General features: G+C 35.7%; 1 protein-coding gene across 3 annotated transcripts in view; it reads right to left on the bottom strand.

Annotated features, from left to right (window-relative positions):
• The window catches only part of STXBP5 (syntaxin binding protein 5), a 165,189-nt gene extending 150,641 nt beyond the window's left edge, over positions 1 to 14,548 (bottom strand). For all 3 annotated transcript variants that reach the window (XM_024747979.1, XM_024747980.1, XM_024747981.1), the window contains exons 1-2: positions 14,135 to 14,548; positions 12,835 to 12,932 (exon numbers count right to left, since the gene is read on the bottom strand). In XM_024747979.1, coding sequence (XP_024603747.1) covers positions 12,835 to 12,932; positions 14,135 to 14,290 — 254 coding nt within the window. In that variant the 5' untranslated portion in view covers positions 14,291 to 14,548. The remainder of the gene's footprint in view (positions 1 to 12,834; positions 12,933 to 14,134) is intronic.
• Positions 14,549 to 14,554: the final 6 nt, after the last annotated feature.

The following is a 14,554-nucleotide window of genomic DNA, read 5'->3' as shown; positions in this document are numbered from 1 at the left end:
AAAAGCTGTTCACACTAAAAATCAACAACTCTTCTTAGATTCATATGACAAGTGAGGTCACAGGGCAAATGGCTGCCCCTAAAATTGCAGACGCAGATAGGCCAATACAGAAAATCACAACTTACTGAAACAAACCAACCAGCAGACACCTCTGCAGGAATCAGTGCTGGGGTAGGAAAACCTAAACTGTACTTGATGAACTGCTGAAAGCCTAAAGTAGACAAGTCTGTTAGAAACTCCAGGAGGACCCAGTCATGGGAGGGATCCCCATACATTACTGAGTTTTACCTCCATGGGCTCTACCAGGTTCTCACAGTGACTATCTGAGAAAAATCCCCTCCCACTTCCAGGAGGGGGAAAGGGAAAAGCAACCATTTTTAAATACACTGGAGCATTCTGTTCATAACAAGGTCTGCCCTCTGGAGAAACTAAGGAGAGCCTAAACTGCTGGGGGGGGCTTATCAGAGCCTAACTGACCTGAAGGAAGGGAAATATACACTTCAACCCACTCTAGCCATCCTAACTCCTCTGAGGGAAGTGGGAGGAGAGGGGAACTGAGGAGCGCCTGTGTAGTTCACAGTCCAGAAGCACAGGCTTGCTCAAAGACTACGACCAAACAACGCTTCCCCTCCCCGTACCACCAAAAATGAATCCAGACACAGACCTTACATCCTTCACAAAAATTAACTCAAAATGGATGGTAGACCTAAATGTAAAACTCCAAACTATAAAATTCCTATAACGTAGGAGAAAACCTAGATGACCCTGTGTATGTCAATGACTTTTTAGATACAACACCAAAGGCACCATCCATGAAAGAAAAAAATGGTAAACTGGACTTGATCAAAATCTTCTGCTCTGTGAAATGCAGTATCAAGAGAATGACAAGATAAACCACAGACCTGAAGAAAATATTTGCAAAAGACACATCTGATAAACTACCATTATCCAAAATACACAGAGAACTCTTAAAATTCAACAATAACAAAACAACCCAATTAAACATGAGCCAAAGACCTTAACAGACACCTCACCAAAGAAGATACACAGATGGCAAATAAGCATATGAAAAGATGCCCCACATATGTCAGTGGGGAAATGCATATTAGAATAAGGAGATACCACTACAAACCTATTAGAAGAGCCAAAATCCAGAACTGACAACACCAAATGACGACGATGACGTGCAGCAAAAGAGCTCTTCATTGTTGGTGGGAATACAAAATGGTACAGCTATCTTTGGAAGACAGTTTGGCAGTTTCTTACAAAACTAAACATACTCATACAATACAGTAGTCACACTCCTTGGTATCTACCCAAAGGAAATGAAAATGTATACCCACACATAAACCTGTGCATGGATATGTAGAGCCACTTTTTCAAAATTGCCCAAACTTGGAAGCAACTAAAGATGTCCTTCAGTAGGTGAATGGATAAACAAACTGTGGTACGTCAGACAATGGAATATTATATAGCACTAAAAACAAATGAGCTATCAACTATGAAAAAACATAGGAAACTTAAATGCATATTACTAAGTGGAAGACAACCTGAAAAAGCTACTTACTGTATGATTCCAAATATGTAACATTCTGAAAAAGGCAAAATTATGGAGACAGTAAAAGGATCACTGGTTACCAAGAGGCAGGGGAAAGGGAGGGATGAAAAGGTAGAGCACAGAAAATTTTTAGGGCAGTGAAACTGTTCTATACGATAATACAATGGTGGATACATGTCATTATACATCTGTCAAAACCCACAGTATGTACAACACCAAGAATGAACCCTAACGTAAACTACGGACTTTGGGTGATGATGTGTTAATGTAGGTTCATCAGTTGTAACAAATGTACCACTCTAGTGGGGGATGCTAATAATGGGGGAGTCTGTGCCGAGTGGGAACAGGGGTATACGGGAAATCTCTGTACTTACTGCTCAATTTTGCTGTGAGGCCAAAACTGCTCTAAAAAGTAAAGTCTGCCAAAAAATTAATATGTTAAGAAATGAAGCTAGCCACACTCTCATGATTATAAGGGTGGACATAATTTTTACTGCTCACTCACAATTCTAACATCCTGCTAGTCTGCTATTTAAGCAGAACTATAATGTGCACTATTTCTACAGTAAAAATTTAACGAAATGCTAAAATTAACCATGAAAGATGCATAGGTCAACATTTAAAACTTCCTTAATCCAACACAATTGTAATATTTTACAGTAAATATCAAATGGTATTTGAAGAATTGTCAGTCAACTGCTTTCTTTTCATGTGAGTGAAACATCAAAACAAAGTAATTGCAGCATCTACACTAAAATATAATTATAGCATTAACTGGGGTTGAAACAGGCCTCTAGTTACATCTTCCACTATTATTCTGAATAAGAATTTTTTATTATTTTTGAATAGAGTGGTTCAAAAATATTCATCCTTATTATTTACTGCTTTGGAGTTAGGACTGTCTCTAAAGGGGTCAAAATGAATTATATTTATTATCACAGGCAATTCTTCAGAATGGCGTTTGGTACATAAATATACTTTCAAATGAACCATTTGCTCAGTCGTCTATGAAATATAGTCATAATCATGGCCTGGGTTAAAGAAACAAAAAGGAACATACATTCTCACATATCATATAACAATCTTTTATCCCAGCATCCATTCTCAGATGCTTAATGGCTAAGTTCTTAAGTATGGCCAAGTGAATTTTAAAAGAAAAATAAAACATATTATAAAAAATACAGTACAAAGACTGCATAGATGGAAAATCTGTTTCAATACTTTTCCTCCCTTTCAAAAGACAAAAAGGAAAAAATACACAAAAGGAAAGCAATTTGGCAGAAAGTACTGCAATAGTTGATGCCACTAGATTTATAGTCACTTTTGGCAGAGTACTGCTGTGAAAAAGCAGAGGTGCTGCTATTACAAGAAAAGATTATGTACTTTCAAGAAAGGGTAGGATTAATCACTCTTCAACAGACAACCTCACCAGGAAAAGCTTCAGAAGTTCCAGAGAGCCCTTACTGAAAGGGAAACACAACCAAAAACCATAAAACAAAACATTATTTAACAATAATTACCATATAATTTCTAAGTCTGTATTACTTTTCCAATTAACATCCTGTGTTTAGCAAACCCTAATTTCCAAACGAAGACGGCACTAAAACCAAAAGTATTAGCTATTGTTTTTAGTTAAAAACCTTTGTATTCACTCCCAGTTTAAGGGAATGTTACTCTAGATCAAGGCTCATTTTTAAATCATAGCACCAGTAAATATAAAGAAATATGCTCAGTATGTCATCATTTAATTTGTCTTATATAACAACTTCCAAAAGGATTAACACCAGTTGGAGAAATGAAACTAAGTAGAAATTAGCCTTATTTACTGAATAAAATTTATATTTACTGCTAATGAAAAATGATGTAAACAGTGAGCAACTATAAAAATTTTTCATGGCAGATATAATGTTTTCAATTTGTCCCATGTATGTTCATTCCAAGAAGGGCCATGCAACGTATCTGACTCTTAAAGAAGGTAACCATGCATCTAAATTTGCTTCTAAGAGCTTTATGAGTTTTTTTTGTTATTGTTGTTAATACATTTTTTCAGGTTATTTTCTCCCACAGTGTAAATGATTTATTTTTAATCAAAATTTGCAGACATATAAGAAATCACAATATTTTAATAAAATATTTACATTCACTGTTATTTTTAAAAGTATCTAAATGTTTCTACATAGCTCTATATAATATTAATGAAAATATTAGGAAAAAGCTACAAATGCCAATATATTTTAAATTAAAATTAGGAAGTAAAGGGCTCAAACAATACTTCAATAATAGAACTGATCACTGAATTGTCCCCAAACAATGCCTGATAAGTCATCTTATCATACAAATTATAATTCACCAGAAAAATAATGCATCTTTCATAGGATCAAAAAATACTTATGAAAATAATTTAACTTGGTATATAGCAGTACCATATATCACTGATTCTTTAAAATAGTTGTCTATTTATGACTAAAAGATTAAACTGATATGCGAGTGTAATTTATGAAACTTAACTATAAAAATGTCAGTAGTAATTCCTTCCTGAGTATTCCTCTCCAATTTAAAAGCAAGGAAGCCTAATAAACTAAAGCAGGGATGGCAAACTTCAGCTTGTGGGCTGAATCTAGTCCACTGCCTGATTTTATAAATAAAGTTGTACTGAAATATCTACACTCCTTCCTTCACACATTGCCTATGGCTGCTTTTGCGCTACACTGGCAGTGTTGAGTAGCTGGGTCAGAGACAATAGAGCCAAAATATTTACTATCTAGCACTTTACAGAAAAAGTTTGCAGACTCCTGAATTATAGATTTAGACCTTCATTACTTCATTTGTATGCACACACACACTCATCTTTTATATGATCTTTAGTAGAGAAGTATTAAGCTAATCATTTAAGAATCTGTATGTTCTTTCTGTTTTGATTTTATAATTGTATACTGACCACTGTCCAATTTCTGGCCTCTTTATAAGGCAGAGGATACTGCTTGATTCTGATTTGCACTGCTTTGGACGCTACTGCATCTTCTCATATGCTGTAACATTTCTGACAGTTTATTTTAAAATAAAAATACCTCATTATAGCTATAAGTTCCAAAAGGACTAGTTTTAGCCATTTAATGACTATGTGATATTACGTATAAAGGATGGTAATGTAGAAATTTAGATTTTAAACACTGAATTAAGAAAAAGATTGCTACATGGGTGGAAAAAAGGGATGGAATTAAAACCAAAAATACATCACAAAGAGAAAGGCACTGGGCTTTAAAGGATTACTTTAACAGGGAAAAATGTATTCTAGACCAGGGGTCCCCAACACATTAGGGCTCCTGTTAGGAACCAGGCTGCACGACAGGAGGTGAGCGGCAAGTGAGCCAGCGAAGTTTCACCTGCCACTCCCCACTGCTCCCCATTGCTCGCATTACCGCCTAAACCATCCCTCCTCCCCCATCCGTGGAAAAACTGTCTTCCATCAAACCGGTTCCTGGTGCCAAAAAAGTTGGGGAACGCTGTTCTAGACTTAAGGAATCACTAAACACATGGCCCACTGTGGAACACTGAGTAGTAAGGAATAAACTGTCAACGATTCTTTCCCCTTCCCCTCCTTCCACCCAAGCCCCAAAATAAAAACAAAAGTTACACATAAAACAGAGCTAGTATCCAAAATTTCTTTAAAATGAAATACAAAAGAATGAGAGATTAAAGCAATTGGGACTGCTAAATCTGCAAGTAGATGACTGTTACTTAAAATTTTCAAAAATGTTAAAAATTATAATAACAATATATGGAAGACAACTAACTTGTCTTTCTTCTTTGGTGTTGCAAATAAATATTAGAAATAGGTTTAAGTTAAAGTACAAGACCTATTATATAGAAGCCTGAACATCTTCACAGGAAGAAGTTTGAGTAATTAAATCCAAAGGTACTATTGATATTTCCTCCTTAGAATGATTTACATCACACGTGACTAAGGGAAGGGAGATGTATCAAATACCTTTGGGTAGTCTTTTATGATTATAGTTTATGAACTCTTAGTTTATTTTACAAAAATCAAGTCAACAGTCACTTTGTTTTGCTTCCTAGGAAGTTTTATAGTACTATATTATGTTTAATAAAAGGCATTCAAATATAAAAGATAGTATATAGTAAAACATCCTTTTCTCTTTGTCATTCTGCTATATTCTTAAACAGACATCTATTTAGTTCAAACCAAAGACATTTCATTAATCTGCAATCCCAAGATACCGAATATACCTTCCGATGACGATAATGCACCAAATCAGGACAGGATATTCTCATTTAAGCATTATCAATCACAGTGCTGACACTCTGATTATTAATTTCCTTCTTGTAAACAAGGTGTCACTTCCAATGCATGAAGTTAAAGTCAAAAAGTGACACCCAAAGCTTTTATTTAGTGATAATCATCCCTATAGTCCACTTACTTACATGCACATTGCTAGTTATTACTTTTCCAACCTACTATACAATTACTCAAATTACATGCTAGCAAGTCAATGAAATTAGTCTCTATTAAATTTCTTACATAAAAATTAATAAAATCATATGATTAGGAACCCAGTATTATTTTTAAGCAATCTCATTTTAATTTACATCCTGACCATTAACACCCAATAAAGGAAAGTAAACTTTGTAAATAATATTTTAAAATGGCCCAAGTTTCCTATGTCATTAATGAGGCCCTACCGATTAAACAAAGGAAAAGCAACAACCCACCGTCCTAGTATGCAATGTGAGCTGCTGTTTCATCAACGAAAGAAGTGTATCTCACATGCTTTTTCCTGCTCCCTTTTGTAAATAAAAGTTTACAACTGTGCATCTGCTGACTTACTATGAATGCAGGCAACGGGTACAACGTAAAGGGACCCACAATGGGATTGAGTCTAACAGTTCACCCTCTTTAACAGATACTCAGAACAACCAATCAGAAGACAACTCTGGACAGAGATGGTCCAGAGCATTCCCAAATCCTCCACAGAAGAAAATTCAAGATCCTAGAGCCGGAAGGACTCTTAGAAATCACAGATCCCAATTTCCTCATTTTACAGAAAAGGAAACTAAAGCCTAGAGATTTTAGTTGGCTTATCCAAAATTAGTCTGAAGACTAAACACAAGCTTGTAATAAAGGAATTCTTCCAACATTCCTTTACCTTTTTCGGTCAGGATGGCAAAGTCAAGTTATATATATATATATATATTTTTTTTTTTTTTTTTTTTTTTTTTTTTTTTTTTTTGTACGGGGCCCCCCCCTTGTTGTGCTTTTTTGGCAGGCGGACTCTCAACCACTGCGCCACCAGGGAAGCCCCAAGTTATATTTTTAAAAGCAAATTATACTAAAAAACAAATGGAAAATGAAGAGAATACCTAGCAGAAATAAAAACCCATTTTACTTAAAGTAAAAAGGCTTACCAAGCACAGACTTGATTCCCCAGTAATTAACATATCCCTTTTCAATCCCATTTAGATTCTATCATACCTTGTTTCCCTCCACAGGAAATTCATTGCAAAATAACTGCTTCCAGGCAGACACCTTTTCTGGTAGTTTCTAAAGTAAATGTGCCTATTCTCCTTGCTGCAGTACTCCACGCTGAGAATCACAACCTATAGCTGACACAGTACTCATTCTTCCTTTTATACAAAGTCCTCTTCAGTGAGGAGCTAAGAGTTGAGAAGTAAAAGCATTTCGAAGTCCTTGTTTCTCCTCTACAGCTAGAATTTCAAATGACTAGAGTTCTTCTATGAACAAAAAGGATGGCGGGGTAGAAGAGTAACAAAAATTTGGCTAAATTCTAGCTGAACTGTTTCATTTTTAACTACTTTGAACAAAAATCTATTTCCAAATCTTTTTTCCAGTTTTGTTAATTACAATAAAATAAAATTAATAAGCAGCAAGTCAAACATTGCAATGCTAGCTATCTTATAGTACAAAACCATTAAACAATCATTTATCACCTACTATGTGAAACAAACTTTCACAATCATTTATCACCTACTATGCGAAACAAACTTTCACGTATTATCTTATCACATCTAAATAGAAATCCTTAAAACTTGTGGTTGAAAAGAACACAACCATTTTAAAGACAAAAACAGTACTTGAAGACCTTTTCCTTCGAAGACTGACTACATCAGCTACAAAAATAATGAAATTAAGGCCTTCCTACACAGAGCCTGGCAGCTAGTTGCTTCTCAGCAAGTATTTGCTGAAATAAATGAAAGAACTGAACATTAAAACCATAGAAAAACTCTCATATTTATAATAATATCATATTGAATAGTCACCAAAACAGTCCTTGCATGGTCCTAAAAACATACACATTATTGCATTTAATCCTGACGCTCACTTCATGAGCTAATTGGGTTATTATTCCTACTTAACTGGTGAAGAACTAGGACAAAGTGTAGTTGTTCTCAACCAGGAGCCCCTGGAAGTGTGTGAGGGCATGTGGGTTACCACACTAACAGCAGAGGTAACCCTGGCATTTAGTAAGTGGGAGCCAGGGATATTAAATAGCCTGCAATGTGCTGGGCAAACCCACAGAATTATCCAGCCCCAAATACTAGCACTACTGAGAGACACTGACCAAGGATAAATGGACAAAGCCAAACAGCTAACAGTGACTTTAAGTTATTTCGATTCAATAACAAAATCCAGGAAATCACCGAGGACCAACCCAAAGGAAATCAAATGTAAAAGCGTATCAAATTCTCAAGCTAGAATCAGTCTAGGCTACCTTCTCGAAATGGCAATAGGATAAAAGTAAAAGATTACATAATTCCAAACTCCACATCACTCTGCCACACTCTTTATTTACCAAGTTTTCCATTTCTGTCTTGTAATTGCCTCGGTGCTGTATTTGAAAACTTTATCACCACCTTTAGTTGCTCCCTCTAAGATCTGATACAAAGAAGTCATCAAGTCCTTCTCCAGTTCCCATTCTACTACCCCGGCTTTGGATCCACTTTACTACCCATATGGATTTAGTTACATATTAAGGTTCCCTTGGTTCTATTCTTTTCAACCACTGCATGATTAATCATCCTAAAAATCACAAGGTCTTCCTGAGAGCATATCTCCTTATATAATGATTCCTACAATGATTCCTTACTGAATAACACCCAGATAACTCAGGCTAGCACTCAAGGTTTTCCACCTACTGGTTCCTTATTTCTCCCTCCAACTCAATTAGGGTCACAATTCCAAGCAGTCTCTAGTATTCCTCTAAACTACCAGGATCCCTTTTCTCTACTTTTGCCCGCACTGTTAGCCTAGAATACTTTTCCGACTCCTCCTTCCCTGCCATTCTCAAGCCTCATCGACTAATGTGCAGAAGGGTCATTAAACGCAATAAACGTCCCTGTAATCTGACCTTGTGTTATGTGAGTAGACCCTAAATAACTCTTATTTCAATTATGTTTATCTAGTTCTAGTCCTTGAACATAAGAATCATATTTTCATTTCTTTTGCATACTCACCTAGAACAATATATAGCTACTTAGAATCACCAAGTTGTTTCTCGAAGAAATCATCTAATACAGCACCTTCATTTTAAAAGTAAGAAAAAACTAACTCAAGGACACATAATTCTTTAGTGGCAAGACACGAACAAGAAATAAGGCCACAATTCATAATCGAATGCTAACGCTTAACAAGTGCTTGTTAAATGAACTCCGATGTACAGAAATCATTTTGTAAGCCTGCATTCAGCAAAATTACACTGCAATTTGAAAGACAAGCCCATGCCTTATCAAAGCAGAGACTGCCTACGATATTTTCCACAAGTCAGGAAGACAATAAATGAGATCCTTTGATAGTTGTGATACTTAAAAACTCAATTTTTTACAAAGATTAAGTAAATTTGAAAGTCCATTTTTTGGCACAGTCCTTGAGATACTCATACATAAAACAACCTTGTTGTGTTTAGACGAAAATACCTTAAAATAAGATCAGGGTAGCCCATAGTTACAACAGACTATGAAGCAATTCAAAATTATACTAGTAAACCAGGAGTCCAGATAAGGACAACAGCAGAATTACTAGAAATGCCTTCATTCTTCACTTAGAACCTTTTTTCTCCCCTTTACTTATTCCATATGGGGATAGATGATTACTTTATCTCAATAGTTCTGATGCTTAGATTACTCAGAAGAACCAAACTGTACCTATTTCTACATGGCGAAAGGAGGAGAATTAAGATAATTAAATCACTACTGTACAACTTGGCATATAAAATTATGCTTCCCTGCTTCCTATCAGTAAGTTCGTTCCAACCTCATATTCACTCCAGAAGCCAAAAAGGTTGAACATAAGGCATGTTTATAATGACATCAGCCATTTGCTATACGTTAATGCAGCAAATACATTAAATTTATCTTGCTTCATCATTTGTTAGATACTGTTTAAGGATTCAGATTTTCACAATTCTTGTCTACAAACATTAGATATCGGATGTAAATTCTTCATCATTTTTTTTCTAACCTCAAAATAGATAACTTAGTATAGTCCTCCAACATTTAGGAAGACATTCTATTAGTTAAATTAGACATGCAATTCAAATTCTAATAACCCAGTCCCACTTTTGAAAACCTCCTACTCTGCTCGACAGTTAGATGAAAGAAGACTTTATTTACAAGTATATTTCTGCTCTGAAGACATCTTTTAGAACAAATGTATGACAGACTACAAGAGTCTAATATGAGAAGAAAATAAAGAGAAGGATTGTAAGAAGCCAAATGCAACAGTGAAAAATATAAAAGAACTAGGGCAAGAGAAGAGACTTATTATTAAGTCTGCACATTAAACCAATATGGAGCTTTGAAATAAACTATAGTTGTCTAGCTTTCAAAACAAAGAACAGAGAAATTAACAAATTTTAAGCCACGTATGTGGAAATTATGTAAAACTAAAAAGATCTTAGTCTTGTTTTAGATAAAGATTTTTATTTTACTTTAAAATAAAAAAAGATTTCTATTTTACTTTAGATTTTCTACAAACCAAAGCCATAATAAAGCTCATAAGCTTATCTCCTACTTAAACCTAACAGAAGGAATGACTAGTGGTATTACTGGTAGGGAAACCAATTTATCACTGTGGAATGTTCATATAAATCTCGTAAAAAGGTAAAATAAAAATGTATTTGGTAAACTGCTCTCCTAACTTCACTGTAAATACAGTGAGAGGTTCTAAAAAAAATTTAGAGTGTAACTGTAAATTACAGATTCACTTTTCATGCAGTATTTAACTATAAAAAAATGTATAAAAGCAAAAGACATATAAGTGATGATTTCGTACACTTGATCCTTTTCATTTGACAGTTAGCATTAGGCCTAACATTTCAATTTTAACTTCTCCCTTTGTGTAATTTGCTAATTCCTCAAATGCAGTAGGGGTAAAAAGTCTTGTCTAAGAAAAACATTTGATTTTATAAAATCAGCCTTGCTTGCGGTACTCATGATTATATTAAGTTATAAAAGGAGCAGACTGGCTGTTAAAGGAAAAAAGTTATGTACCGTAAGAAAATTGAGACCACACTGGGTCTCAACTGGGAAAATAGTAAAAATTGAACCCACTTAAAAGAAAACCAAAATAATCTAAAAATAGTTGATTTAATTCAACTTTTTTTTTCCCCCTTTGAGTCCAGAGGTGATACTCTTTTGCTGTGAACCAAAAAAAATTGGCTTTTCATTCTAAACAGTCCATCTGGATCCAATACCACACTACTCTGTCACTACACGGGGTGTTGCTGAACACTTAGCACCCACACTACCAAAATTAATTTTATTCCCATCTTCACAAGACTAAAATAGGAGCCCTAAACTAGAAGGTACTGATCACTGGATACCGGAATAAAAATATCTATACAATTGAAGTAAAAAATATTTTAGTGTCAACTATCTAGATATTTGGGAAAGAACTATTTAGAAATACTGTCTTAGAAATTCACAGATTCAGATCTAGCTTGGTCAGATTTTACCATTTTTACAGGTATGAGTGCACTACTGGTATTTACTATGAATGATAGACTTCACTTAGTAACACAATTCAGTGAAAGCTTTTATAAGCATTTTGAACATAGCACACTAATCACAAATAAAATATCCTGATACCACATATAGCACTACTTTGAAATGAAGATTGTAAAGGTTATAAAAAAAGGTAAGACACATGTTTAACTCAAATGCAGGCTCCCCTCCTCCTTCTCAGGAGCCAGATAAATCTAACACGTGGGGAGTAAAGTTTCCTGCTCCTCCGTGTTTCTTATCATCTAGTGTTTTCGTCTATTTATTACCAACATGTTACTTCAATAATATGTAGGAAGCAGATATCCTACTGATGGATGAACAAAGCATTTTCTTTTTAAAATTTCATGTTTAAGTTTAAAATTAAGGGCATTTAGGTTAATATGGGTAAATATCATAGTAAAAGTAAACACAATTTTATTTCAAGTTAAATAGTTTGAGAGGAATTGTGAAGTGTTCTCCATCGTTCAGACTGAAAAAATTCTCTTGAAGAATGAGTAGGTATTTGGAAAAAAATGCTACGACAAAACAATTACAGTTCATGCATAACCAAGAAAAATAATGCTCTATACTAATACGTACAGCTAGCCTAACAGTATTTACATATACATAACAAACGTAGACCATCAAAGGGAAAACATATCAAGACAGTACACTTCTCCATTTGCATTATACTAACAAAATGCTCTAAAACTTTTAGAAATAGCAATACTTCATAACTATTTATATAAAACTTATATTTGTTTTCTAATGATTTTCTAGATGGACAAGTCAGAAACAAATTCAAATTCAACCTCTAATTCATTAGAATAAATAGTCATAATTTCAACATCTACCATGCACAATATTTTTAAAAAAGCAAATAAAATGTGCCTTGTGCTATTGTCTTTAAACCTCATCCTCTACATACTCCGTTCAATAGACCACTAGTATAAGCAGATATATTTCCCCTTAGAAACTTCTACTTCCCTGCAAAGACAGTAATTATTATAGCAAAACTTTAGAACTCTATGTGGATACGTGTTTAGCTACTATAAATTGACCTAAGAGACATCACAGCAACATACAACCTGCATGCAAGTATAATCATGGGGGGAGATACAACCACATGATTTCACATAATACCTGATCATACCATTTCTTTGGCATTAAACAGGAAAAGCAACTAATCAGCAATACAGAAGGACTGGGGAGAATACAGTAAAAGTTAAAAAATAAAATTAAATTAAATGAAAGGATACAGCCTTAAAGCACCAGTCTGAGTTCCCACTGCCAGGATCTTCTGTACAGGATCAAAGGCCAGGGCTGAGGGTTGATAGGGAAATCCATGGCGAACAGTCTAGGGATGGGCAAGTGACATCACAGCAACCAAGGCAGAAAGCAAAGTTTTAAAACAGAAAAGTCAATAGAGGTATTAGAACCGAGAAGCAATTATAATTGATGCAAAACACATATACATGCACTGCTATAAAAAAAAAAAACTATGAAGTCTACATCAAACAAAAACCTATGCACACAGAATCTGAAACCAAAAAAACAAAACAAAAAAAACGATCCCAACCTTAATTTCTGCTTTTCCATTATAGTGGTAGGCTTTAGAAGAAAATTTAATATTCTATACTATTATGTCTGAGAACAAATTACTGAAGTTTGCAGTGGTCAAAAATTCTGTATATTCGTTTAAAAATGCAATTCATGCTTTTTTTCAAGTGTGCTAACTTCATCATTACTTTATTTGGATGCTAAATACAAGTATTTCTAAGGAAATGCTGTCATAATTACTCTAATTAAGGATTCAGTAAAGCAATTAGCAAACATCTATCTCATCATTTTGCAACTGTAACAGAATGAAAATAAACACAGCATATATTTTTGCATTTTGCTATTAAATCCTTAATAATTTTAGGACACTGGGGCAAAAAAGTATGTACACACTTTTATGAAACTCTGACTTATGAATGCCTGGTATTAATACCAACACAAGTTTGTATTTCTCATTGAGCAGCTGGTGAATTAATTCGCTGCATCATTCTTTCTGAATTACAGACCGCTATGGCAACTGTCGTGCCATTAATGGGCAAAAATCACAGCTCTAACTTTTTCACCAAACAAAATGATAGAAAGACCCTATGATTTCATATTTTAAGCCTCCTACCACATTTTAAGGGAAAAGTGATGAGCAAATATCTAGTTGAACACGTTTGGCTTTTTGATAAACAACATTCATTAGACACTGTTCCCAAAGGAAACTTGGAAGTCAGTGAATTATGTATTAAAATGCTTGAATATAAAAGCCATAAGATTAAGGTCAGTATAATACGTTAGAAGCAACCTTGAAATGACTGCCGCACGTGAAAATCAACGAAAAGGAGTAAGATGATGTCAATCTCCAAAATAGCCCACCAAGCAAAGTGTGCTAGAGGAGCGAGACCTTTATTCGAGGTATGATTATTATTGGCGTTCTATCCCTCGACTCGTGTGTAAAGCCTGAGTTGCCCCTAAAACGACCCCGATTTTCGCGGGTCTGCGCGCTCCGTTCACCTTGCACAGCTGAAAGTGTTCGGACTGGAGCGTTTCCTGGATCTCGGGCTCCCGGTTCCCAGGCGGGTGCTGCTGCTGCAGCTGCTGCTGCTGCGAGGCCGAAGACGAGCCGGCGGTCAGGCCGTCCAGCACCTTCCTGATGTTGAATTTCCTCATGGTCTCGGCGGGGTCCCCCGCAGCCCGGGAGGAGAGGTAAGGGGCGACCCCAGGCGGGGGGGAACCAGCCCGGGCCGAGGGCAGCTTCGACCGAGGACGCGGAGGTGTGGGACAGAGTGTCAGTGTGAGGGGAAGGAGGCAGCTGGGGAGAAGCAAAAGATAATCCGAGCAGGATATACTGCGACGGGAGAACCGCGGCCGCCAGAACCCCGAGCGCCGACCCCTCTTCCTCCGAGGCCGCCGCTGCTCGCCGCGGCTGCTGCG

The sequence above is a fragment of the Neophocaena asiaeorientalis genome, unplaced genomic scaffold, assembly GCF_003031525.2.
Source record: "Neophocaena asiaeorientalis asiaeorientalis breed wild unplaced genomic scaffold, Neophocaena_asiaeorientalis_V1.1 scaffold123, whole genome shotgun sequence".
In the NCBI taxonomy this organism is placed as follows: domain Eukaryota; kingdom Metazoa; phylum Chordata; class Mammalia; order Artiodactyla; family Phocoenidae; genus Neophocaena; species Neophocaena asiaeorientalis.
This window is presented reverse-complemented; position numbering and strand designations above follow the sequence as displayed.